The 27,057-nt window shown below is 56.4% G+C and overlaps 1 protein-coding gene across 2 annotated transcripts in view; it reads right to left on the reverse strand.

Moving 5' to 3' along the window:
• OLFML2B (olfactomedin like 2B) overlaps nt 1–25,589 on the reverse strand; it is a 35,200-nt gene extending 9,611 nt beyond the window's left edge. Inside the window, exons 1-6 of one of the 2 annotated variants that reach the window (XM_045983652.1) lie at nt 25,145–25,589; nt 22,316–22,579; nt 20,425–20,532; nt 9,098–9,274; nt 3,914–4,139; nt 1,789–2,301 (exon numbers count right to left, since the gene is read on the reverse strand). In XM_045983652.1, the coding sequence (XP_045839608.1) occupies nt 1,789–2,301; nt 3,914–4,139; nt 9,098–9,274; nt 20,425–20,532; nt 22,316–22,579; nt 25,145–25,321 (1,465 nt within the window). In that variant the 5' untranslated portion in view covers nt 25,322–25,589. Of the gene's footprint in view, nt 1–1,788; nt 2,302–3,913; nt 4,146–9,097; nt 9,275–20,424; nt 20,533–22,315; nt 22,580–25,144 lie in introns of both variants that reach the window. The other variant, XM_045983651.1, reaches the window with a different exon arrangement.
• Between the last annotated feature and the right edge of the window lie 1,468 nt (nt 25,590–27,057).

Genomic DNA, 27,057 nt, shown 5'->3' on the forward strand with positions numbered 1-27,057 from the left:
CCCCAGGAACGCGGTCGAGGCTACCCGGAGCCAGAGAGGAAGTGGGAACCTCGGGCTCAGGCCCCAGGGCAGTCTGCGGAAATCAAGCAGGACCTACAGCTTCAGAATTCACGTCCGTGCAGAGCGACTGCCTTTCATGCTACGGTCAGCTTGCTTCCACCACGGAAGGGACAGAAAAGGAAAAAGACCATCCTCTCCTGCTCCTACCCCCTCTCTGGCCCAAGCACCGGCTTCTTCTGGAGGTTCATGAGCTTTTGCCCTGGGGTCTATTTCTACTGGTTATTTCCCCACTCCCACGGTGCCATTATTCTGGGAATTTCCCTTGCTGTATCACCGCCTGATAAACCTACTGCAAGAAACCACAGGATTTCATGGAGGAAACAGGCTTTAGCAAATATCTAATTACATCGGAGTCCCACTGAAGGGGAGGAATTCAGCCAAGGTCACGCAGCTGTCAGCCGCTGAGACCTGGCTCTGACCCAGGTGTCTGCTCCTGGCAGGTGCTCCTTCCCCAAGCTTGTCTGACAGTAGCCAGCACCTTGTTCTGAGCAGGGAATGGAGGCAAGGCGGCCAAGGGAGCGGCAAGTGGGAAGAAGGAGAAGATATAAGGCAAACCACGTCTTCTGTCAAAGCACGTACATTTTCAACAAGCCCTTTGGTGAAACTCGCATTCAGCAGGCGGTCTCGGTGGTGCCTCAGCGGACGTCTGGCTGCGTTCTCCTTGGGAGAGACCCCCTGCAGCCTGGTCCCATGTCCTTCTCTAGCTGTCTTTCCCCAACCTGTGTTCCAGCCACGGTTCTCAGGGTCACCACGTGGCTCTGGAGCTTACGCACCAGACTGCACTTGCCACACTTCTGGAACGTGCTTTGCTCCTTTAGATCTAACAGTCAGAAGGCTTCCCTTCTCTGTTTAGAAAACTCCTGATCATCCTTCAAAACCCAGCTCAAACGACACCTCCTTAGAATAGCCTCCCAGCCTGCTTAGCATCCAGGCCACGCTGGCGCTCCCTCGGTCTCTCCCTCCCTCTGCCGCTACGGCATCTATCCCACGAAGCCACAGCGCTCCACATTCTCCAAGGCCGCCGCTCGGGGGGTCGGGCCCTGCGGCCCACTGTACAAGTGGTACCGTGCTCCCTCTTCTCTGTTATTCTGGGACCTCCACGACTAAAATTCCCTTGTTACTTCACGGCCTGGTAAACCTACTGCAGAAAACCTAGTCGTTGCCAGATACCCAACCCCCATCACAAAGCCTAGGACACAGAAGGCGCTCAACAAACATTTACAAAACTGACCGATGAGGTAGGGCCCTCTCTCCACTGACTCATGAATACCTCAGAGAGGGGCTTCCCACCGGCGCCACTGGCTCGTTTCGAAAACATAAACCCCCTAGATGTTGGGGCACCCGGGTGGCTCAGTCAGTTAAGAATCTGCCTCTTGTTTTGGCTCAGGTCATGATCTCAGGGTCGTGAGGTCGAGCCCCACGTCGGGCTCCGTGCCCAGCTGGGAGTCTGCTGGAGATGCTCTGTCTCTTTCTGCCCCTCCCCCACCGTCGCTCATATGCATGCGCACACACTTTCTTTCTCTCTAAAAACCACGGCAGCAACACCACCACCCCTAGATGTTATTAACACTGATCACTGGCCGAAGGCACAACTCCACCTGCTTTTCCTTCCAGAGAAGGCAGGCCCTTCCAGCCTTCTGGCTCCTCTCTCTCCTTTCAGCCTACTCCCGGGGCTGAGTCCGTTACCAGAGCTGAGCAGGACATGGTGGCCAGGCGGAGGGAACTCACCTATGACACTGCGGATGTCATCCTCCTCTTCTGGGCTCAGGGTGGGGCTGGCAGGGGCTGCGCCCTGCCCCGTGGTAGCATCTCTCCCCAGCGAGTCCATCTGGACTGTGGTGGGAGGCACCAGGGCCACGTGTGGAGCCTCAGTAAATGGGTTCCCAGAGGCCGCTGGCAGGGAAGCCGAGGCCGGAGGCTGCTGGGTGGCTGTGTGGGCCACGGTGGTGGCTGGTACCTGAGTGGAAGGTTCCAGGCTTGCCTCTGCTGTGGGACCTGGAAACACGGAGGAGGTCTGGAGTGGTGCTGAGAACTGTTCCACTGAGGCAGACAGGGTGGGGTCCAGGGTGCTGGGCTCTGAGGGCGCGGCCATGGCTGAGGTCTGCGTGTCACTCATCCCAGTGGTGCCCTGACGGGTGACCACTGGCCTCCGGGTGGCAGTGGCCAGCAGGTCATTGTGTCTCAGAAGCTGGTCTTCCATCAGCAAAGCCACTCCACTGTCGCCACTGAAAAACTCATCTTCTGCGGAGCAAACACAAGGTCACCTGTGACTCGGGAGAGGAGCACTGTCAGAGGAGCAAGAGCAGGTGGCATTTGGCAGATTAAGAAGACGCTTCTTGGGACGCCGGGGGGCCCAGCTGGTTAAGCATCTGCCCTCCGCTCAGGTCATGATCCCAGGGTCCCGGGATCGAGCCCCAAGTCAGGCTCCCTGCTCAGCAGGGGAAGCCTGCTTCTCCCTCTCCTTCCACTTGTGCTCTCCCTCTCTCCCTCTCTCTCTCAAATAAACAAAATCTTTAGAAAAAAATAACGAGAGGGTTCCCTTCTTCAACACGACGCCCTGGTTCGGAGATGGAGCCCGGCTGGGATTTCAGAAGAGGGTGAGAAGTTGCAGGAATGGGAGGGCACTGCGTCCCCTGAAGGGTCTCCGACTGGACCGCCTCTCAGCTCCACCCAGGCTCGGGGACATGGGGAGGACCCGCACCCACGGCCACGGAGCCCAGAGGAAGCCAGTCACCCTGTTCGTCCAGCACGTTTATGGAGCACACTCAACAGCCGTGAGCAAAACAAACATCTTGCCTTTATGGGGCTTCTGTCTTGCGGCACAGACACTAAAGGACCCTTGACGGTGCTGAGGAGAAAATTCAAGTAGGGTGAGGCATGTCCGGAGAGCTGGCAGGGGGCGGGCGGAGACTTGCAGTAACGAATCAAGTGGTCAGGATGGAGATGAGAGAGGCCTGAAGGAGCTAAGGGAGCTGGCCAAGCAGCCATGCGGGGAAGAGTATTCTGGGGCGAGGAGCCGCAGTGCAAAGGCCCTGAGGCCAGAACGTGCCTGCGGTGGGTCCAGCGCGGACAAGGCAGCAGGTGTGCAGGGAGAGTAACCCATGGTGCTGGGGAGGGCACAGGAACTAGGCCACCGGGAGTGTGGGTGCTGTGTTTGCCCTTCGGCTCTTATTCCGAATGAAATGGGGCAGGGGCAGGGTTTTGAGCAGAGAAGGCATATGAGGAAGTAAAGCTCTGTTAGGACACGAGGACGTCTAACCGCAAATGAAAGAAAGAGCAAACTGCGTTTCTTCTGTTTGTCAAAACCACCATTAAGGAACTGAAGCTGCGGTCACGGGCAGGGCAAAAACGCGTGCGGCGGTTACCACTGACAAAGGACTTGTTCCAGAATTTGAAGAAAAAAAAAATTCCCACAAATCAGTAATTAAAAAAGAGAACAGACAAGGTTAAAAGTGGGCGAACTGATTACGTCAACAGCTAAGTGAGCACAAACTGGGAGCGGGGAGAAGCCTGGGTCCCCTGGAGGCAGGGACAGCAGGTGGGGCTCTGAGCACAGCACCCCTCTCCCCACAAGCCTCAGTGTCCTCAAAACAGGACTGGAGGGCACCGAAGTCCCCTATAGCTCTGCTACGTGATCAGATCGCAAGCCCAGAGACCACAAGTGACCCGCCGGAGGCAGCGCAGCAAATTGTGAGGAAACGCAGCAGGAACTCCAGTCTTTTGTCTCGGCGGGCAATTCCCCCATGACCCCGCTGGCTCTGCGAGGCCACAGCAGTCGTTAGACTGCGGGAGGGTCCAAGTGGTGACTCCCTCCCCGCCCTGCCTCTGCAGCGGCCTGCTGACCCCAACTCACGCTGCTCTTCGATGTCATTCTCCTCCTCGGGGACCTTGGCCTTGTAGTAGGTGATGCCCCGGATGACGGTGGGCCTGGAGGCTGGCCGGCCCCGCAGGTGCACCTGCCTCTGCAGGGGCCGCTGGGGCCTCGCCACCTCGGGCGGGGCCAGGGGCCGCGTCTGCAGGAGCTCCACGGAGTTGATGTGCTGGGACACCGTCTCCTCCTGCAGAAACCGCTCCTCATACTGCTCCTCGGAGGGGACACAAGGGAAGGCCGGGTCACTGGTCAGACAGGCAGGGGTCAGGAGGAGGCAAAGCTGCAGGCAAGGCACTGTCCTCCGAGGTAGGAACTCTTTACCATTCGCATTTACCCGTTAGGAACCTGAGGCCCAGAGAGGTTGCCCCAGGTCCCACAGCTGGGAAGTGGTGGAGGCAGGATTTGAACTCCAGTACCCTGGCTCCAGCGTGTCTCTGACCTCCACACTGTACTTCCCAGAGGGTGCAGTCCTCCTCAGCTCTGGACTAGGGCTGCTGTGTGACTTAGATCTGGAATCAGGTGTTTCCAGGGAGATCCCTGTGTGGACAACAGTGCCCGGGCCTGGACATGAGGCCTGAGGCCCAAGATGCCCACCTCTGGGGGAAGCTCTTACTTCTACCGTCACAAGGAATGACCGCCCTGATGCATCCAGAAGAAAGTCCAAGGTCCCTGGCCTGGCATTTACACCCCTCTTAAAAATGGACCTTGATGGGGCACCTGGGTGGCTCAGTGGGTTAAAGCCTCTGCCTTCGGCTCAGGTCATGATCTCAGGGTCCTGGGATCAAGCCCCACATCAGGCTCTCTGCTCAGCAGGGAGCCTGCTTCCCCCCCTCCGCCACTCTCTCTCTGCCTGCCTCTCTGCCTACTTGTGATCTCTATCTCTCTGTCAAATAATAAAATCTTAAAAAAAAAAAAATGGACCTTGACCCAGCTCAGCATTCTTCTCTCTAGTTCTGTCCCCCAAGCCCAACCCCCCGGTCCTTCCGTCATCTAGCTGACCTCTTGCCCTCTTGGCTCTCCTGAACTCCGGGCTCTTGGCTCAGACTGCTCAGAAGCCCACTTCCTTCCCCCTTCCAGAGCCACTTACCATAACCTACCCATTTCTCAAGGCCTGGCTAGCATCTCAGGTCCTTAAGAAAATACTCCGAGACAAACCATAAGTGACTCTTAATCTCACAAAACAAACTGAGGGTTGCACGTCGTGGCAGAGACTTCTGACTGACTGAATGCAAATCCTGTCTCCTGGTCCTTTCCAGTGAGTGGGAAACTGGCTCCGTGAGAGCGGCCGCGGGACAAAGCTCTGGCCAGGGGGGTACAAGTACAAGTTGGTGGAAAGAGCTGTTGGAAAAGTTCCTTAAAAGGGGGGCTGCCAGCTGGAAGGCATCTTTCGCACTCTTCCTGGTCGGTCTGGCCTGCAATGTGGACGGGGCGGCTTCCCGCTGGGCACCCATGCAGCTAAGCACAGCGGCCAGGTCAGCCTGCCTCCCAGGCTCCTCCTTCGTGAAAGAACAGCAGCCCCCCTACTGTCTGAGGCACCGTGCTCGGGGCTTCTCCTCAAAGCTGAACACAACTTCCAAGGGACCAAGTCCACACCTCCTGTCACAGCCCCTCTCCCCACCTGCCTTCCACGGGCATTATGGAAGGGTTTTGCCTCTGCAGACTCGAAGGAGCTGGAAGAATAGCCACCTCTTATGCGTCTCTGAGTCCCCTGAGTGGGTGCTACTTAGGACCTATTACACTGGGGAAAAAAAAATGTTTTTTAAGTAATCTCTATGCCCAACGTGGGGCTCGAACTCACGACCCTGAAACCAAAGAGTTGCATGTTCTTCTGACTGAGGCACCCTGGTGGCAGTGAGTTTTTCGCCCATTACAAATCCCAGGGAATGGGCTACCTTTCTGACGGGCACTGGGGTTTTGTTAAATGATGCTTTACAGTAGGTTACTGGCTTTGCTGTGACAAAAGTTGACCCAGGTGACAGCTGACGCGGCAGCTCCTCACGCCCCAGCACACAGTGGAGAAGACTCCGGCAAGCCAGGAGCACCCTTCTGCCAGGCCCCACGGCGGGGGTCCGAGAGCCGCCCAGGGAGGGGCCCTGGGGAGCCCCCACACCTGCCACCAGCCTGTCCTCAATTCCCATTTCTTGCCGCCACAGTGGTGTGGACGAGAGATGCAGGGACGCAGAGCCTGAAGTGATGGATTTCAGGGAGCACCCACCTTGACCTTCGTGGTGTTCTGGCCCCTTACAACAACGGGGCAAGGCAGACAGCACTATCCACACTTTGCAAGCAAGGAAAAGGGGGCTCGGGGTCATCTAGCGAGTTGGTTGCTGGTTAGTAGGTGAAGGGCGGAGGGGGCACCTAGCAGGCAGGGCCGGGGCTGCTGTGTTCAGAGCCTACCCCCTTCCTGCCAAGAAGCCACGCTGCCCACACCAGTGACCATGGGACTAACTTGTCTGCTCTCCAAAAACCCGTCTACATCCTCAAGTGCACAGGGCCCTGGTCTGGCTAGGGCCCAGCAGACGTGGGGATCCCTCCTTTCCCGCTGGGGAAGGAGGCTGGGAGGCGGATAAAGGCCCCATGCTTGACTCAGACGCTGTGGGCCGGCTAATTGCCGGACCCTGGTCTCCTGCGCATTGCGAAAGCAGGTTGCCATGTCTTCATGGTAAACCCCAGGAACTGTCTTTAATTCCAGGCTCTCCGGGACAGGCGGGAACTGCAGTTCCTTCTCCCGGCCAAGGAGATGGAGCAAGACCATGGCAGCCTCTGCCAGAGAACATATAATTTCCTTGGATTCACTGGCGACAGGCTGAGCTGGGCGGCAGCTGCCCCTACCACGCTCTGCTTTCCTCTCTCTGCTAATCCGAGAGCCTGTTGCATGACTTCACCTCCTGGCGTCCCTGTGTCCCAGCTCCCACCCTGCCCTCTCCACTCCCAACCCAGCCCCCGGAGCCCCTTGCCAGCCCTCCAGGCAAGACCTTCTTGGAGAGAGGCCTCTGACATATTGCCACTCGCCACTCCGAGAAGCCCCAGTATCCACGGAGAACCCTGAAAATAATCACCAAACCTCGCCCCCCACTTGCCTCCTTTCTAGCATGGGGTTCGCTAAAGACACGGAAAGATAAAGAAGGGGAGGAAGCTCCTCGCCTTGGGCCTTCTTCCCGGCTTCCCACTTTCCCACCCCTCCCTGGCCCTGGCTCTAACCACCCGCCCCCCGCCAAAAACCCGTTTGGGTGGATTGTGCTAACTTCAGCAGAGTGATGAATGGGAATTTCAGGAGGGGAAAGGGCTTTGCTGAGCAAAGAGAAAAAGAGTTTGGGGTGTTTGATTTGGTTTACTGTTTGCCCTCGGGAAATATGAGCTGGGTTGCTGAACATACCACATAATGTATCATCAAGACAACAGCCGAATTCTCCAGCTCAGCCGAGCGGGAAGCTGGAAGCCAGAGAGGATGGGGAATGCCGGACACCACTGGGCACGGAGCCAGAGGAACATGCCAGATGGGCTGAGATAGGAGCCGCTGGGCCCCGGGTGGGGGGAGAGGGTACCTCCAAGGTCCCTTCCAGCCCAAATGTCCTTGGCTTTTTGGTTTACAAGCTCAGATCTGTCCAAGGATGACCCACCAAGCAGACTAAACACATGCTCAGTAGCTAGCCTGTTGGGGGACAACTAAAAACGAGAATAAAAATACTCGTTGAAGAAATATAATACATCCAAAAAAGCATCGAAGTAGTCATCATGGGTAAAGCCAGAAAATTATTGGCCTTCCTTATCCTTATTTTCTGGTTTGGAACTGGTTTTATTTTGAGTTACACACTGGGCAGGGTACGAGTGCCATACCGTCCTTGGGGCTTCTTGCCTCCAAAGTCCTAATCCACCTGCGTCCGACCTTGGGAACACATGTGCCCGGGGTGCCCTCCTAACCCACAGCTGCTGCCTGCCTGGCACCACGGTGATGAGTTTCCAAGAGTTCCAAGCCCAGGCTGACTTCCTCTCTTGCCCCAGTTCCTATTGACCCTGGCAGAGTCCTAGGTAGCAAGGCTTAGCCCTTCTCCATGCCCTGGCACACGGCACAGCTCAGCGACTCTGGAGGTCCCGGGTCCTGCTCCCCTACACCCCGCCTGCCGCCCCAGGAGGGTCCATCTGGAATCCAGGCTCTGCCGTCCACCACCCACCCTTGGCCTGGTTAACGCCAGCAAGGCCTCTCTTAACTCCTTGTCCTCTCTTAACGCTCTTGTCCCCTGTTGCCAAGGACCCTCTTCTGACACTTGACCCAGACCTGCTCACACACTGTGTCTCGCATTCTTCAAGTCCTGCCACCAAAACTGTTTCCTCCTCTTCTGCTTTTCGGGGTTAGCTCCCAAATGGATACTGTTTCTTGGGCACCAGCTTAGGACACAACCACCACATTAAATGACAATGCTCGGAGCCACAGAAACAGTCGGAGCCACAGAAATGCATATGAGCGTAACTTACTAACTGGGGCCAAAAGGAACCAGCACCATCGCTCCAGACCCCATCAGTGTTCCCCTTCATGCATGGGGGCCCTCATGCCGGGATGCCACTGGGTGGGAGGAGACAGAGGTTTGAGAAGCCCTGCCACCGCTTCCTGGCCGAGTGAGGCACCCCACGAGCGTTCCGGGATGTGTCCCCTCATCTGGAAAGTGAGGATCCCGATCTCCGCCCGGCCTGCCGGAACCAGGAGAAAACCACCCAGGAAAGCGATGGAAGGCCGGAATGCACCACAAGCCCTGTGTGAACAGGGAGGCCCCACAACTTCCTGTTTCTAACTGGGGAGCTTTTGAGAGCCAAAGAAGGTTCTGTCAATAATGATGCCAGGACGGCAGGAGTGAACCACGACGGGCCCAGACAACCCAGCACGCATGCCTGCTGCTCCTCACTCCTTCACTCCAGCGGCGGGGTGGGGCCGGGGCTTCACCACTTCCTCACGGAGCCCCTGTGGGCTTCACCATTAGGTACCACGGACCTGTCCACTGCCCCATCATACCTACAGAAGGGCCGTCTAGAAGAAATGTGACCATGGCTGTGAACGAATCCAAATTCACAGAGCTCGGCGCAGGTGCAAGCCTGGCCGTGTGCTTCCCAGGGCTGTGCACCCCCAAGCCCCCCAACCCCCCACCCCCGGCTGACTGAGGGCCAGGTCTGCACCTCTGGGTGGGTGTAGGCTGCAGCCGCGTCCCTCTGCAGAGCCGAGCGCACGTCGGGCATGCCGTCTAGGATGCTGCCGGAGCAGTTCTCCTTCCCTAGCTTGCTCATCTCCGTCCGGATTTCTTCCACGTCTTCTTTGATTTGCTCATTTTCCTTGGTCAGGTTTTTAGAGACTTCCTGAGAAGAGGAAAAAAAATGTCACACGAAGATCCACAGAAGAGCTCTGATGCTGCGCAGGAGGCAGCTAGCCCTTCTCTTGGCTCAGAGCTGGATGCACGGAAACGGGTGGAGAAAGCGGCCAGGGAGTGACTGGAGTCCTAGAGAGCGTCCAGCCCTGCACTGCGGGCCAGAGCCTGGGCAGTCCTGCGGGGGCTCCGGCATGTCCGGCTGCAGGAGATTACACCCCCCCAAGCCCCCATGGCTTTCCTAACCCTGACGCTGTCGTGTCTCTGGGTCACCAGGACACCTGGCTTCTTTTTCATCACTGGTACACAGTGCATGCCCCCTTATCCAGTGATAATGAACATGGCAAAAAATTCCACTCACTTAGACCTGAAATATGTGAACCAGGAGCTCGATTAATGAAAGAAGAGTTTTTAAAAAAGCAATTTGAGAAGAAGTGGCCAAAGATATGTATTTAGTCTGCTTTTCTAGTGAACACAAACTATTCCCTGGCACTTTTTAAAGGCATCATTTACATAGAAAACCCACGGGCAGGTTTCAAACTTTCCTATGGATCCATAAAAAGTTTCCCTAAATGACCCCCACTTGGCAAATGACCTGTGTTCCAGGTCTGGTTCATACTGGAAGGGACCAAAGGTGTACTTCAGCCAAGCCACACTGGTGAACATCTCCCGTGTGTCTAAGGTAGAGTGTCGTACCAAAAAAAGGCTCAAATGCCGCTGGGGCTTTGTCCTGGGCTGCTGGGGAGATGCCGACTATAACTGGGAAAAAGGCCCACATGGAAGATGACCCAGCACGCGGGGTCGTGCAAGTGGCAAGTGTGAACTTACGGAGTTCAGAGGAGGGAGGGGACAGGGAGAGGCAGTGTCCTAGAGGAGGGGACGCTGCATGGGATCTGAACCAGGGACAGTTATGGGCAGGCTCAGAGGTGCCCTCTCTCCTCGGGTTATTTCGAGAGAAGTTTACTGGCCTGAGATCCAACATTGTCCAACGCTGGCCGGGGTTCTAAAGTTTCCACAAGCGTTAGAGGTTTTGTTTTATTTTTTATTTATTTTATACAAAAGAGTATTTATTTGAGACAGAAAGGACATGGAGGTGGTGTGGAGGGAGAGAGAGAAGCAGGCTTCCCACTGAGCAGGGAGCCTGTCGCAGGGCTCGATCCCAGGACCCTGAGATCACGACCAGAGCCAAGGGCAGACGCTTAATGGACTGAGCCACCCAGGCGCCCTGCATCTGAGTTTTCAGATGGGATGTTCTCTTTAAGCCCTGTTTATCGGGGTAGAGGAAGCAAACACATAAAACAGAGGATGCATTTGCTTTCCGTCTTTAGCAGACAGATATGGGAAGAGTAAAGGGTCAGACCCCTGCCACCTGGCAAGGTATTTCAAAGTCCCAGAGGAAAGGCACAGTAGCTCAGAGGGGACGTCTAAGTACCCAGGCAGATAGTAACGCCCAGACACTGTGGCTCTGGTGGCTCCTACAGGAGCTGCCCCAAAGAATGTACCTGGTGCTTGTTAAAGCTAACCAGACCCCAGGACCCCTGGCCATGCCGTTTTTCTGGCATTTCATTTCATGGCAGATTTTGAGCCCTGGAAGTGCTTGCTGTGCTTCTGTGGGGCTCAGGCTAAACTTGCCTCTCTAAATTGCACAGAATTCACTGGGAGAGATAAAGCCCCCGAGAAAGAAGACTTCTTTCAGGAACAGCCGGATCAAGCAGGCTTACTGGGTGAACAGTCACTCTTGACAGGTGCTACCGGGGACAGTTGAGGGCAATGGTTAAGAGCACGGATTCTGGAGGAAACGGTCCGGCTCACATGTCGGTGTTATTGCTACTTCTTTGATCTTGGGCTAATCAGACTCGCTGGGCTTTTTTCCCCAGGGGTCAAATGGGGCAATGCTAGCACTTTCCCGACGAATTCCTATGAGTAAATAAGTTAATATGTGAGAAGCGCCCGGGACACACAAAGTGGTTATTCTCTTTCATAGGACATTACAGTTGGGGTTTCTAGGCCCCTGGAGGATCCCAGAACTCAAACATGTCTCAGATGGGGAAACCGAGGCCCAGAGGAATGATGGGATTTGCCCAAGGTGATAAAAATAGAAGTGGCAGAGCTGAGCCCAGCACCCAGCCTCCTGGCCTTTGTCTCTGAGACTCACTCACGGGACCACTAAGACCCCTGCGGGAGGGCCCTGGTGCTCAGCCAGCTCTGGAACCGTGGGGAGCCCATCAGAGGGGCCCTTGAGTACTGCAGTGTGGTCTTGGGGCCTCTGAGAGACTGCATGTGTGCCTGTGCAGACACATGCGGTGCGGTGGACCCGCCAAGTGGGACGGACGAGCAGCGGGGAGCACCCTCAGGAGCCATTAGGAAGACAGTCTGGGGCCCCGCCCAGACCTGCTGAATCAGAATCTGCTTTTTAACCAGACCCCCAGGCAATCTGCAGACACGTTCAAGTTTGAGAAGTGCTGCCTTAAAGGTAGGAAGCTTGGGATACACCTGCCAGAAAAGAGGGGCCCACATGTTTGAAAGAGGCGGTTTTATAGGACCCAGATTTTTCTGGGGCCAACAGGAAAGATGCCAGGTGCCTTCGTGGGAGTCACACATTTCTTTACTTGTTCTTAAAGATTTGATTTTTAAGTCATGGCTACACCCAACACGGGGCTCTAACTCATGACCCTGAGATCAAGAGCGCTCGCTCCACCGAGAGAGCCAGCCAGGCACCCAGGATTCACGCGTTTCTGTGCATCCGCGAGCACCTCCTGGGTCAGGTCCTAAGACATACGACACAGCCCAGCAGGCTCAGGGGTTCCGGGTGTTACTTCCTCCTTAATACGTTCATGTGCTCCATGCTGGGCGCTAAGGGGTCAAGTGTAAGCCACACCCAGCAGGATCCCACTCTGATGAAGGCCACCCTCCAGAAGGGGACGAAAGCAATGACCAGGAAAGCACCCACCAATGAAAAGTCTAAGTCAGGGCGGGTGACACTTGTATCTCCTGAGACGTCAGCAAGGTCAACGACACAGTCTCTAGGATGTGGCCTATGGTGTGGCCCTAGGACTCCCTGCTGGGTGGGCCCAATGCCTGACCCTGCAGAGCCTCGCTACAAACAAGATCCCACCGGATTCCTGAACACCTTGCAAGAGTCGGCGCCGGCTTCTGCACTCGCTGCCAGGCAAAGGGGCAGCCCCACAGACTCGGCTCCCGTTCTCCAGATCTTGGGGTTTCTAGGTCCCTGGAGGGGCCTTCTTCTCCCTGACTTATAAATCCCCAATACCCTTTCCCATTTGAGCGAGGAGCTGTTATCTGGGGTTTCCACAGAGCAGGGTCTGGTACAGTCTGGCCTTGAGAACCCACAGGAGCCATATGGTCCCCCCCCCCCGCCCCCCCCAGGAACAGAAAAGCCGGCCAGCCACCCAGTAAACAGCCAGCAGACAGGGGCATCACCACATTGGCCTGCCGGGCTGGGCCAGCAGGCGTCCCCCAGGGCAGCGGCCACCCCCTTGGCCACCCCCCAACTCGGCCGCCTCCACCCTGGGGGGCGCTGGCCTTATAGGCTCCCCCCACCCCATCCCCTGAGATTCTTGCTTCCTCACACCAAGGCCTTTTGTGGGCCACTTCTCAGGAAGCACAGGGGACGCTGCCCATGCGGGGCACTCTTGACTCTGCTCTGGCCGAACAGTGGAGCCCATGACCTCAGGCCTCAGGCTCTTCCCCTCCGGACAGCGGCAGCCATGACGGTGATGGTGTGTGCAGCTTGGCCCACGGGCGGTCCCAGCAATGCGGCGGAGGACACAGGCATGGGGGCTATCTGGCCCCCGCCAAGGATGCGGGTGTGAGGAAGAGGAGGGCGGGGAGGAGGAAGGAAGGGCCTGTAGAAGGCTGGCGCAGGAGGCTGGACACAGCCAGCCACGGCGTATAAAGATCTGAGCAGAGGCAAGGACCTGAGTGGGGTTCACAGAGAATGTGCCACGGACTGGAGGGACTCGGGGTTGGGCCCAGGACCCAGGAGATGCCCGCCGAGAGCAAGCCCAGACTGCCAGAAGGGGACACGCGTCTCGCATTGATATAGCCAGAGGCACACGCACCACAGGGAAGGAAGTGTGCAAACCTGGCGCGTTCCCGGGCACAGGGGACTGGAAGCCGGTGGAGCTGGGGGCACAGCCGGCACGCAGGTGTCAGGCGGTGGAATGGATGTGGGGCAGCTGTTTCACGGGCACAGATTGTATCCTGACCTTGTCTGGCTGTTGGACAAGGACAGGGTGCCTGGGTGAGACAGTGACAGCGTAAGCAGAAAGCGTTGCGGGTGACGGGAGTGAGCACGGTGCAGAGCTCCGGAAGGCTCCTGTACTCATGTTCCCCCCGCCCCGCCCTGAACCAAGGACAGGGGTGCAGGGACGAAGGGGCTGGCTCTGGGCACCAGCGCACCCCACCAGCAAGGCAAGGCAAGGGACCCTGCCAGGCCCCAGCTGGAGAAAGAAGGAATAAGGAATCCTGCCTTGCCAGTCTTGGCCTGGAGAAGGGACGAGGCGCCGCGCATGCGCTGCCAGGCACAAAGGCCGACGTGATGCCCCCAGGTGAAGCTGGAGCAGGGCTGGCCCTCGCCATCCAGAGCAGATATGTAGGCGGAAAAGGGGAAGTGAGCTAAGGTTTGGCAGCTCGGGCAAGAGGGAAGGTGAGAATCCCCGTCCCCCGGGGAGGCTGCTGGGTTGTAAAAAGACGCACTGGGCCCCTGCAGGAGGAGACAAAGCCAGACCACAGCTGCACCGAGCCTGGGCCCACGTCCTGCAGCAAGCATGTGCCCCCACATCCGAGGAAGCCACCTGACCCCTATCACTCGTTGGCTGGATGTGTCCAGGGCCCAATGCAGATGGCAAGCCAGAGGGCGCAGGGAACGGCCTTCCTTGAGGGGGTGACGTGAGTGTGTGGATAACTGGATCCTGGGGGCTCCGAGCTCCCAGCAGCTCGCCTGCCCTTCCCCCTCTGAGCCCTCCAGGACACAGCTACGACCCGGTGGCCTGGGACAGCCACCTCAGCCAACAGCTGTCTCTAGCCCCTGGTGAGAGTGCTGGAGGGTGAGAGCAGCGAGAAACAACCGGTGCCCCAGCTGAGCGGACAGGCAGGACCTGGGCACAGTCCTGGACCACAGCTGATGGAGCTGGGCAGGCTGGCCCAGGGGCAGGGGCCACCAGCTGCCCCTTCAATCACTCCCCCAACCCAACAGCTGCTGTCTAACCAAACAGTCTAGTCTACCTCGGGTGGGGGGCCAGGATGCTGAAATAGAGATGATTCCAGCTCAGGTCGCCCTCAAGCCATCTAGAGCCTGGAAGGACAGTTAGACAAGTTGAGAACAAGAAGTCCCAGGCCTCTGATGCTGAACTTCTGGACCAGGGGTAACCTCATCCGTCTATGTAGCGTGACGTCCCCTTCAAATCCTGGCAGCCAGAAGCTGTTCCTAGGGCAGCAGGTGGAGGGCTGCTTCTCACACCCTCAGTCTGCTTAGCCGAAACGAAAACCACTCCACAGTGACAAATTAGGTTTGAAGTATATACGACCCCAGGGGAACTCATATTCAGATGTGGCTGAATTAGATAACATTAAAGCTGAAATGTAGCTTAGAAATACTCTCTCCAAGCCTTTCCCTGTCCAAGGTGACCACACTGGGGTCGGACAGCGCGGGCGAGACTCCTCTCCAAGGCTGCCTGGAGTGGGAGAGCATGAAATGCCTGACCGCAGACGCAGATTTGCTCGGGAAGGAGTGTGAACACTCGGGGTGTCTCGACGGGCACAGAGGGCGGGCAGAGAGGGGAGGCCTGGAAAGAGACTTAACTCGCGGCCAGACCTGCACAGACGCACATGACATTTTCCTATTAGATGGGGAAAAGATATATGCCCCCGAGAGTCGGTAATGCTCTTTGATCTTGCCTTTCAGACCAGAAATGCAAAGGCCACCACATCGTCAGGGCTGAAGGAGAAGCCGAGCAATGTCTGTGCTAGCACATTCTGGGGAGCAGGCCAGCTCGGAGCCTGGGAAACACATCACAGATGTGAGCTCTTACTTGGACACAATGCCATTAGGAGAAAAGCCTTCGGGTGACACACAAGGTTCCACGGTGACCATGCCCTGTGCTCATGGACACGTTTCGCAAAGCCCGGCAGAGAAGGGCAAGAAAGAGAGAAGAGTCACACCCGGCAGCCGGGGCCGGGCACGGCAACAGAAATCGCACTTTGGGGAGCTGCAGGCAGGCGCCCATGTCGAGCGCAGGGGACACGCATGCACACGTCTACAAAGGCACGTGTGTACACGGTCACACCCATCTCCAAGTACTTACGAACATGGACAGGTACGTCCCACAGCTGAGTGGGGGTGGGGCACTTCTTCCCAAAGATTTGCAGTCTTTAGGGAATGACTTAATCCTACTAAGACTGTGATGCTACAAGAGATTATTTTAGCCATCTGTCCCTCTGTCCTTTGCTCCACTTTGCTAATAAACCTCCTGGAAGCTGCAGTTGGATTCTGGGTTATAGCCCGCGCCTGCGTCCCCATGCCGAGGCTTAGGCAGCCCACACAGCTCTGGGTCTCTGGGTGCCCTCAGAGCTCGGGGTAAATTCTTCTTCACTGAATCAGTGCCATGACCAAGGTTTGCCCTCGCCTTTGGAAGCTGCAGATTTTCCTTCTACATTTCTGATTCTCATCTCTGCGGCCTCCTGTTCTGTGTACTCACCCCCAATTTTAATGCACCCTCATACCTCTCTTATCACCTTCCCCTTCCCAGTCTCTCCCAATGGCCAGCCTTAGTCTACCACATTAGAGGTTCTTGGCTTGGGGGTGCCTTGGGGGCTCAGTTGGTGAAGCGTCTGCCTTTGGCTCAGGTCGTGATCCCGGGGTCCTGGCATCAAGCCCCACATTGGGCTCCCTGCTCAGCGGCGAGTCTGCTTTTTCCTCTCCCTCTGCCCCTTCCCCGGCTTATGTGCTCTCTCTGTCAAATAAATACATCTTAAAAAAAAGTTTTGGCCTGCTGACCACTTTGGATGTTACTTCTACTGGGGCCAGTTCTAGAGGACTGCCCATGGGCTTTCAGGCCTCCACCAGGCGAACAGAAAAGATGTTTTGGGGGTTAGGTTTCTGGAATACAGTCACATGGCCCTACTCTCTTACACTCTCCAAGCTGACAAAAACTGGAAAGTCTGACAGTACCGGCTGCCGGTGAGGATGTGTGTGGCATTTCCATACCCTGCTGGAGGGAACGTAAACTTGTACCAGCACTTGGGAAAAGAGTTCTGCAATCGCCCCTACAACCGCAGGTCAGTCTAACTCACATCCCGGTAGCTCTGTTCCCACTTACACAGCACCGAGAAGTGCCCGCAGGCCTGGGCCAGGGAGCAGACGTGGGGCTGTGCGTGTACAGGCGTGTACAGGGAAGCTCCCAGGGCTATTGTGAATTAAAAAACTGAAAACATACCCCATATCCCTCCTCAGTTGGACAGTTGGATAAATTACGCTACAGTCACACAAGAGAATACTGCACAGCAGTAAAAATAAATGAACCACAGGATACGAAACAACATAAGTAACTGTTGGAAACAAAATTGAAAAGGGGTACCCAGGTGGCTCAGTGGGATAAGCCTCTGCCTTCGGCTCAGGTCATGATCTTGGGGTCCTGGGATCGAGCCCCATGTCGGGCTTCCGGCTCAGCGGGGAGCCTGCTTCTCCCTCTCTCTCTGCCCCCTCTGCTCTCATGTGCTCACGCTCTCTCTCTCTCAAATAACTAAATCTTTAAAAATAAGTAAATAAATAAAAACAAAATTGAGGGGCTCCTGGCTGGCTGAGTGAGTGCAGCATGCAACTCCTGATCTCAGAGTTGTGAGTTCAAGTCCCACACTGGCTGCAGAGATGACTGAAAAAACAAAACAAAACAAACAACCCGAAAAAACAAAACTGAGTAAAAGAAACCCAACACACATACACGGGTACGCACATGTTCACACACACAATTCTGTAGGACTCTATATACCTAGAGCTCAAAAACTGACAAAACTGTTGTATTTAGGGATGCCTCCTTAGGTAATGAGAATGTTAAAAAAAAAACAAACCAACAAGCAAAGAAGACGATTCACATAAAAGTCAGGATAGAGGTTCCTTTGGGGGAGCTGAGCTTTCCTGAGCTGGTGGCAGTTACCCGGGCGTCTGTTTTGTAATCATTAAGCTGCACATTTGTTGCTTATGTCCTTTTTTATGTGTGTTATTTTCCTTAAGTTAAAACAAAAGCTCAACCGAGATCACCCCACTAACCAGAGCTCTTAGAGCTGATTTTCCAAAAAGGCAAGACTCAAACCATTTAGATTCTGTTTCTCTCTCCTTCCTTCCTCTTTCATCTGCAAATGGAGTTTCCATTTCTACATACACGTGGGGAGGGGGTGTTCACACGTGTGCCCGCTTCTACTGCCAAGCACTGATCCTACGCTGGGCAAAATGCCCCTCCAATCTGACCCCTTTGTCTGGTCTGACCTCCAAAGCACTCCCCTTGGGATTCCAGAATATCCAAAGACCAGAAGCGGAATTTCACGTCCATTCCTCCTGCAGAGCCCGGCTGGAGGACTGTTTTTTCCATTTACCCAACACTGTGCCTTTCCAGCGACTGCAGACTGCAGACCGAGTCAGCCAGCCTGAGCCGGGAGACAGGCTGAATGTCACACGAGGAGACAGTGCTCTGTTCTGCAGGTCCGGAGCCTGGACCCATCTGTGCCACTAGCCACACCGCTGCGTCTGGTAGCCCTGGACAGCCTGCTTGTCAGGCTCTGACAATAAGGAATGGGGGAATCTCTTATTCGACTTTAACCTTGTTCAACAGGACTTCACGGCTGCGGCCACAGCTCGGCCTAAAAATGCCCTTGGAAGAGCTGTTGCTTGAAGCTCTGCTTAGGAAAAACTGATGCATCCCGGGGCAGAGAGCAATGACTCAAAGCAGCTTGCAGGGTTGATTAGAAAGAGCCGTGGCCCAGGAGCCAGAAGGCCTGAGCAGCTGCCTCCACTTCCCTAGAATCTACCACAGGCCTCACTCACATCCTACCCGGCTCGCGGCAGCAAAAGCGCTCAGTGTCTACGGGATGGTTTAGAGCCGTAACGGCTGTGTGAGTATCCGGGGCTGTTGATGTTAATATAAAGGACCAGTTTTTGCTACTCAACATACCATGTTTTGGAAAAAGAGTTCGCTCTCGTCGATAGACCTCAGATTGGTTTTGGCAAACACCCAGTTACTGTGTGCCTACACCGAGGACACCATCCCTCCGGGACGGTGCCGCCGCACCAAATTTGCCCACTAATGCAGGCCTGCCCTCTGTCAGCAGGAAGGGCTCGCTGCCTGACAAGGCTGGAAACAGACTACGGAGTTGAGCGGAGCTCTCAGAGGCTGAGAACCCGACCGTGGCCTCCTGAGCACTGTGCTCTACCCCGGAGCCATCTTTCCCGGTCTGTGCTCTTGAGACAGAATGAAAACCAAGTGGCCGCCAAGGTCCGGTGAAAGCAGCAGAGGTGGCTGTCAGCCCTTTCCCTGCGAAATGCAAACCCCTTTTTAAGGGAGCATCTCACATTTGCATGGCTCTGGGGGCCAAGGGAAAAAGAAGAACTTTCCAATTTCCAAGGTCGACTTGGATCCAGGCTTGATCCCTTCCGAACCCATCTGAAGGAACCGGAAAGTAGTTGTAAATGGGAGAACGAATCCCGAGCCTGGATGAAGCCCTTTGGTAGCAGGATGGTGCTGACCATTCCCAATCTCCTCACTCCATCCGTCGACGTTAGAGAGTGAAGATTAGGCCTAATTCTCTTGTGCAGGCCCCTCAGGAAGAGTGGGCTGACGTGGTCCTATTGGCCACCTCGAATTGTCTAGAAAGCTCAGGTTCCGGGCCCTGACCCTTCTCGCCAGACCTGGGAACTGAAGTGACTGTGGACCCACCAGTCCTCCCAGAGCTGATGGCCACATTCAGAACACACTCATCATGGCACTGGGGAAGTCGCGCCGAAGGACGGGTGGCCGAGGAAGTGGTGTTCACTTTCTGGGAACATTTTCTGAAGCGTAAGGAGAGTGCTAACAGTCGCAGTCTAAAATTTAAACAGACCTGATTTTTTGAGTCACCGTTTCAAGTATCAGTTGAAGAACGGGGTGCCAGCAGACGACACACACCCGTAAGCTCCCTACCCATGAGGCTGCGTGGTCGTCGTTCCCTTCCCGGTGACCAAATGACTTATCTCCGTTTTGAAGCAGGACAACAAAAAACGGCATCGACATTATTGTCGTGGGAATGACTTCTATTCACACCAGACCCCCCCGCACCGCCCACTGAAAACCATGGAGCCCCGTCAGAACCACGTGATGTCTGTCTGGGAAAATTACACCACCGGTCCATCCTTCCAGCGGGAGAGGAGCCGGAATGCTTTCCAGTGGGGAATGTTATTTATTAGTAATCCTTTTTATGTCTTCTTTTTTTAAAGCAGATTTGAGATGGATCAGCACACACACACACACACACGTACGGAGACGGACAGCAGGACAGTTAAAATAACGAAACAAACCCGAAGAAGAAGAGATGAACACCCCTACTCCCAGAAGGGAGACGCCACCACCTCAAAACCGGGAGTAAGATGCTTACTGTACTCTGATATTTCACTTAGCTCTGAGTTCCCTGGAAGTCAAGGTAAAAACAGAAATATGTCTGTTGTATGGTTCTTGCCTATGAAAAAAGGCATTTACATTTATATGTCACGGATTCTCTTTGTCATCAACAGGTTGGCATGATTTGGGGTGAGTTTTTTACTATTTTGTCTTTCCAAGAACAAGACAGGTTAAGCGTGGTCAGGATACACGCTTCCTGAAAAACTATTGCGGGAAGTTTGATACACTTTTGGACCTGATCAGACAAAGATACAGCGGGGCCGTCTGGGTGGCTCAGTCGGCAAAGCTTCCAACACATGATTTCGGCTCGCGTCATGATCTCGGGGTCTTGGGATGGAGCCCCGTGTTGGGCTCTGCGCTCAGCATGGAGTCTGCTCGAGGATTCTGTCTCTCCCTCTGCCCCTCCCCCTGCCCACGCTCTCTCTCTGAAATAAAGAAAGAAAAGCTAAAAAAGAAAAAACCACAGGCAAGACCTTACCTCCTCCAGCTTATCCACCCGCCCCACCAGTTTGGTAGTGACGGAATGCAGCTTCAGGAGATCCAGGCCATAGAAAGCTCCTTCCAGCATGTCTATGATGGTGGAAAGCTAGGAAATAGGAGTGGGGGTTAGTCAAGGGCGGGGGTGCGACAGACCCGGGACAAGACGCTTCCTGTCAGACCCCCACGCTGGAGGCCCCACAGGGAGGTGGCCTTGGAAACTGGAGTTTGTGTGTTGGGGGTCACATAAGCAGGGGTGGGAGACAGTCTGCCAACTGGAACACACGGATGAGACAAATGGAAGAATCCTATGAGGACAAGGGAAGCTGTTCATCACCAAAACCTTCGCCAAACTGTTCAGACCTTTTATTCTCTCAGTTGAAAGGAGTCTCCCCAAGCTACCTAGCACAGCACCAGGCCCACAGCAAATGAGCCAAATACTCAACAACGAGGTTAGGAACTTCTTCTGTGCTTCTGGAACACTCGCCTTCATCGTCTCCCAAAAGCCTGGAACCTACCAGCGCTTTTCCCTCGGCACTGAGAGCTAACCCGACCCTGGGGTAAAGGAGGCCCAGTGACCCATCTCTGAGGTGGCAAGAACTGTCAGACGCAGCAGCCTTTCTGCCAGCAGCCTGGGAGGATGGCAGCTGAGGCTCTGGGGGCATCCGGGGCACGCCGAGTGCAGGCAAAGGGGCAGATGAGAGATGCCTGAGCTGAGCCGGCCAGCCGAGCACCAGTCCCCGAAGGGCCTGCCAGACACACTTGTCTCCCGGCCTTGCTACTGGGTGAAGAATTCCATGTACGAGACACTCGTGGTTCCCACCAGAGGAAGGCAGCTCGATTGCGGGGGAGAGCCACAGGATGGAATCTGTGAAGGTCTTCTGACTCCTAATAGACCATTGTTCCAGAAGCTCTCAGGGCCCAGACAATCCCATAATGAGCGGTCCCAAAAGTAGTTCCGGGACAGGGCTGCAGCTCTGTGAGGCAGGCTGAGTCCTGGGACTGGATGTTAAGGCACCCTGCAGCGGAACCCCACTCTGCTTGAAGGGAATCAATGACCACCGGTCACGGGGTGTGTGGCAGGCGCCAGGCACCGCCGTGGCCCTCTGCGTGGTCATCCACGAGCGAGACCAGTGGCTCCTGACCCTGTGTTTCAGGCATTCTGCTCAGTTATGCCATCTCAGCTCCCCCACAGGGGAGATGCTGTAGTCCCCACTTTCTGTGCAAGTGGATGGAGGTCAGGCAAGTGACTGAGGTGCCATGAGTAGGATCACAGTCAGTGGCAGAGCAAAGAGCTGTACCCAAGTCAGCCTGATTGCAGGCCACTAGCCCACGCTGCCAAGAACGGGCCAAGCCCTCCGCCCAGCCGTGCAGTGGCCTCAGGCAGGCCTGAGCTTCCCCACCCTGGGGACCGAATCTCCATTTGATCCCAAACTATGGCAGGCCCCAGGCTTCTGCTGCCCTGGGTCACCCCAGCCCCAGTGCTGAGGACTGCCAGGCTCGTTCCTATGTCTCTTGCCTCTGGGGTGCGTGCTGGGCCGACAGCAAGTCGTGGCAATAACTCTCGCGGAGAAGAACACGGAGTTCTTTTGGCCCCTGGGCACAGCAGCTGCTCTCAGGCCCAGCCTCCCTGGCTCCACAGGGAGAGGCCGGCACACTTTGCTCTCAGCATCCCCTTTAGCCATCGGGATTGCGAATGACCGGCTTGCCAGATGATTGGCCTCGGACACGCACTCAGCACACTAGGTACCGGGACGTGACCTTTAACAGGCTGAGCCAGGTCCCATTTACCCAAAGGCCTGACAGTCCCTGCAACAGCTCGCCCAGACCCCCGGGGCCCTAAGGCACCCTCCCACTCGTGGCATCGCCCCTTCAAGTCCCGGCTGTCCTACCTTCAAGTCCCGGCTGTCCGCCGCCCGCAGCTTCTGGAGCCTGAAGTCTCCCTCGCAGGGGTTGAGGGCCGATGGCGGTGCCACACACGCACACTTGCAGGACGAGCCGGAGGTGATGGTTTCCACGGTGTAGAAGTCCTCCTTCCTGGAGGTCCCCTCATTGACCCTCTGGCAGGCGTCTCGGCCCAGGGGTCTCACCACACACTTGCACTGACAGTCCGAGCCCTCAGACACAGCCTTGACCTTGTCATAGTCTCCTAGCAACTAGACACAGAGACAGAGAGAAGGGGTTGAGCGTGCAAACAGAGGTATCGGCCTGGATCCCAGGAAGGGTCTGCCTTCACCGTGTCAAACATCCTGCACTAGCCGGAGACCTCAGACGACTCCCAACAGTGGGGAGAAGAGGTCATCGGAACATGATTTGCTGACACCGAAATTTCCTTGAAGGCGCTTAAGAGTTCAGCTCTCTTCATTTGTCTTGGAAAGCTGTGCATTTCTCAGGGGGCCTTGGGCTTTCATCATTTCAAGGGAAAAACAGATGATGAGCCCTTGCCTTCGCTAGAGCCCAGGCTGAGATTTAAAAAGGGAAGGACAGGGGCTAAGGGGAGGATGGCAAGCTGAGATGCCAATTTGAAGGCTGCTTCGCTTCTAGCCTCATCCCTCACGGACCGCTCACAGGGTGCCCACTCGGGACGGTGCCAGGGGCTAGGAGAGGGAAGCGGACGGGCCAGAGAGCCCACTCGCAGGAGCTCGCGGTGCGACACCCACACAGATCACAGCCACGCCAAGCAGAGAGGGCCGAGTGTCCTGATGTGGTGCAGTACAGCCGGGTTCAAACTGGCCAGAGAGGCCCCAGCCGAGGGCCAGAGAAGACTTCTTGGAGGAAGTGCTACTTGATCTGACCTTCGAAGGATGCTTTCTTTTTTCTTTTTTAATGATTTTTTATATTTATTTGTCAGAGACAGAAAGAGAGACAGTACAAGCAGGGGGAGCAGCAGGCAGAGGGAGAAGCAGGCTCCCTGCTGGGCAGAGAGCCCGGTACAGGACTCGATCCCAGGACCCTGGGATCACGACCCGAGCCAAAGGCAGATGTTTCACCGACTGAGCCACCCAGGCGTCCCTGAAGGATGGTTTCAATTTCAAAAAGGGACCTGGGAGAAAAGAGACAGGCCCGGAACTCAGTAAGGTCTACTCAGCCTAAGGATTCCTTTCACTCCTAGAACAGCTTCTGAACCCAAGCCCTAGGCCACAGCCAGGAGAGCAACCTGGCACCACTTGCTGCTTCTACAATGCTAAACATTTCCTTCTGAGCCCTTGCCCCTGCCAGCCTCCCCAGGCAGGAAAGCACACAATGGAAGCAGGTTTTCTGGGGGGAAAATGCTCCTCCCCAGCTCTGCAGCCACAGAGCCTGCAGCCCCAGAAGCACGGAGCTCTCCCTTTCCAGGCACAGAGAAGAGTTCCCTTCTTTTGACTAAGGACCCTGGCAGGCAGGCAGAGCCCCTGCTGGGGTGGGAATATTCCTGGGATGCCATCTGGGGGAAGAAGGCTTGTAATGTTTTTCTTGCAAAGGTTGGGTTTCTTCTAACACTAATATTTGTTTTAGAGCTGTTGTCAAACACAGAATGGATCAGTGGACGCAGGAGTCACAGTGCAGGGTGACCGAAGCGGCTGCTCTTTATGGGCTGACAGATAGTAAATCGTGGCTGTCTGCTCGCGAAACTCTGCCTGGATTCCTGTAAAGCCCACTCTGGGACCTTGGGTGGATTCCTTCCTCTCCCAGACTCGGGTTTCAGGAACACTTTCATGCATGGTCCTCCAGAGCCCCTCTGTGACGGATTTTTATGTCCTTTTGATTTAGGAGCCAGTGCGAGGCTATCGGGCTATGGGGCATCAAGCAGCGTAACTTCCGAAGGAAAAGGGTGAGGACACTAGTGTTTGATAACACCACAGTGGAGCTGATCTTCCTCCAGGAAGGAGACAACACCCAGCCCAAGGATTCAGCGAGATGCAGGCAGCACAATAGACCCCCTCCCTCGGCCAGCCCCCATCCTTAGGGTGATGGCATCACCCACCACACAGCATCCGACTCTGGAGCATGTGCACATCGAGAGAGCTGTCCCTTGCAGGCACCTGGGCTGTGGACCGTCAGAAGCCCCGGCGCTACCCACCCAGCACTCCTGCCATTCCAAGTCTTACTGTTCCACTGGTCCTTTGCGAATAGAACAGGAACCAGGGTGTTTGAGGTTGGGTCAAGCCCAGTACTTTGCAAATGGACACTTTACAAAGCCCGACCCCACCAGCTGTCTGTCACTCACCCCCCACCGACCATCAGCCAGAGGAGAGCAGATCTGCATTTCCCCTGCCTCTCCAATATGCGGGCTCTTGTCCTGGTCCCCCTGTGCGGGGCCACCTGGGGGGCATCACACCTGCCCCTGTTCTGTCTTCACCCCCTCCTCCCTGGTATGCGTCCCAATCTGGGCTGTCAAGTGCCACCCCGGGGCACAGCCGTCTGCCTCCCGTCCCACACGCCCGCCTGTTGTCACGTTCCCGTTCCCACGAACAGCCACACGGGCAAGAGACCGCCACGCTTTCACAGCCCTGGAACTAGAGGTTTGGGTTATGGTTTTTTTTTCTTAAACCCTCTTTTTCAGGGAGCTGTGTGGCGTCTTGCCTGCCTTCTCTCCTTTCTCCCGATTCCGATTCGGTAACCTGGAAAGACCCCATGACGCCGGGAGGAGGACCCCGTCCCTCCGCTGAGGAATCGCCTCCGGAATCGGGGCGCAGCGGCCCGGGGGCCTGGGGCGGGGGTGACCAGGGCCCGCAGACTACCTGCGACAGCACGTTCTCCTGGTTGTCCGCCTCGTTCTGCAGCGTCTCGTCCTCCGTGGGCGCCACCGTCGGCGCGTCCGGGGGCTCGCTCGTCCCGGCGGGGGTCGCGCTGGGCCCCCACTGGACCCCGGCCACCACCAGAGCGCCGCAGACGACCAGCAGCAGAGGCTTGGCCATGAGGGACGCGGGCAGAGGGGCTGCGCCCGTGGGCGAGCGGCGGGCTGGGACTGCGGGCCGGCACTGAGGCGCGAGGGCGGCGCGGCCCGGGAGTGGCGGCTCAGGGCGCCTGCTGACGCTGGGCGCGGCTGAGCGCGGCGGGAGGGTGAGCCCCCGGGCCCCGGCTCATGTCCTCCCCGGCGCGAGCGGCCGCGACTGTGCGGCCCCGGCCGAGGGCCGGGAGCGGGGTGGGGGCGCGGCCCGGGCGGGGGGCGGTGCAGGGGCGGGGGCGGCGCAGGGGCGGGGGCGGCGGCACCGGGAGCGAGCGCGGCGGCGGCCCGAGGGCTCAGGTGGCAGGCGGGGGGCCGGGCGCGCGCGGCGCTGGGGGGCGGGGCGGGGCGGCGCGAGGGAGGGAGGGAAGGAGCGAGGGAGGGGGGGGCAGGGGCGGGGCCTCCATTGTGCGGGCGGCCCGCCGGGCCTAGTCCCGCTTGCTACCCCCCGCGGCCTCCGCGCACCACCACCCCCCCCCCGACCCGAACTTCGCCCCCGCGCTGGGGGTCTCTGTGCGGTTCTGGCGGGAGCCGCGCGCCCCCTGAGTTGGAGGCAGGCACCGGGCCCGAGCCCCTCTCCTCGGCGCGCTCCTTTTATTGCCTCGGGGGGAGAAGGAGCTCGGCTCTCTGCGGCCCCTTTCCCGGACTCCGCTCGGCTGCTTTGAACTTAGCGCCACTGTAGCTCGCGGGCCGCCGCGGCTCCCTCTGGCCCTACCTCCCCCCAGCGGACGGCTGGTGAACTCCCTGCCCGAGGGTGTCCCGATGGTGTGACTCTTAAGTACGAGGACCGCGGCTGGGAGTCTCTGAGGCTCTGCGGGTCCGCGTGGGCGAAGCTCCTACCCGAGTGACTGTCCCCGAGACCAGCTCTTGCGGTCTTCCTGCTTCGGGACGGGTCGCTAGATGATCCCCAAGAGGGCGTCCACTTTCAATGGTGTGCGATTATGTTACCGTGTCCCTTAGTCTGTGTCCCTTTTATGTACCTACTGTAGAGATTAATAATGTGTGGATCCAAGGAAAGGCACTGTGCCTTCCGGGACAGCTGTCACGCAGAAAATACTGAACAGAGCCAGACCCCTTCAGAGATGGGAAAAGTGTTATGAATCTGGGGAGATTCGAACACCTTGCTTCTCACACTAAGGCATGAGTGTTGTAATAATCAGTGATAAACTAAGCAGACTTCAGCTCATGTAAATGATGATCACAGACTCACGTATAATGATAGTCTTTATTAATATGCTTTAATAGTTTTGTTTTGTTTTTTTAAATCTCAGTTCTTGAACAAAAATCCAAGGTTCTGGATGTCTGGGCTGGTGGAAACATCTCACATACAAACACACATACGTCTGCAAAGTACTCTATGGCAACTATCAAATCGTTTCTCAAACTAGATGGGAGTAAAAGCTATAAAATATAGTTTTCCAAATTCAGTTGACATAAGTGTCGAATGTTGGCTAAGTGCAAGAAAATGAGCGAGGTTGCTAGGTATTTAATGGGAAGATGAACATGTCCCTGTTTTCCAGGGGTGGGATGGGAGTGAGGAGCTAAGCAGAGCCAGGGCTCAAATTTTAAGTTGGGGTGAGAGCATTTCCCAACAGCGTTCGAGGAGGTAGGGGTCCCTTCTAGCGGGAAGGTCAGGACTGCATGGGAGACTGACAGTGGAGGCGTCTGGGAGGGCGGGAAGCCTTTAACAGAGCAGACGGTAGGTCA

This window comes from Meles meles, chromosome 17, assembly GCF_922984935.1.
Source record: "Meles meles chromosome 17, mMelMel3.1 paternal haplotype, whole genome shotgun sequence".
In the NCBI taxonomy this organism is placed as follows: Eukaryota; Metazoa; Chordata; class Mammalia; order Carnivora; family Mustelidae; genus Meles; species Meles meles.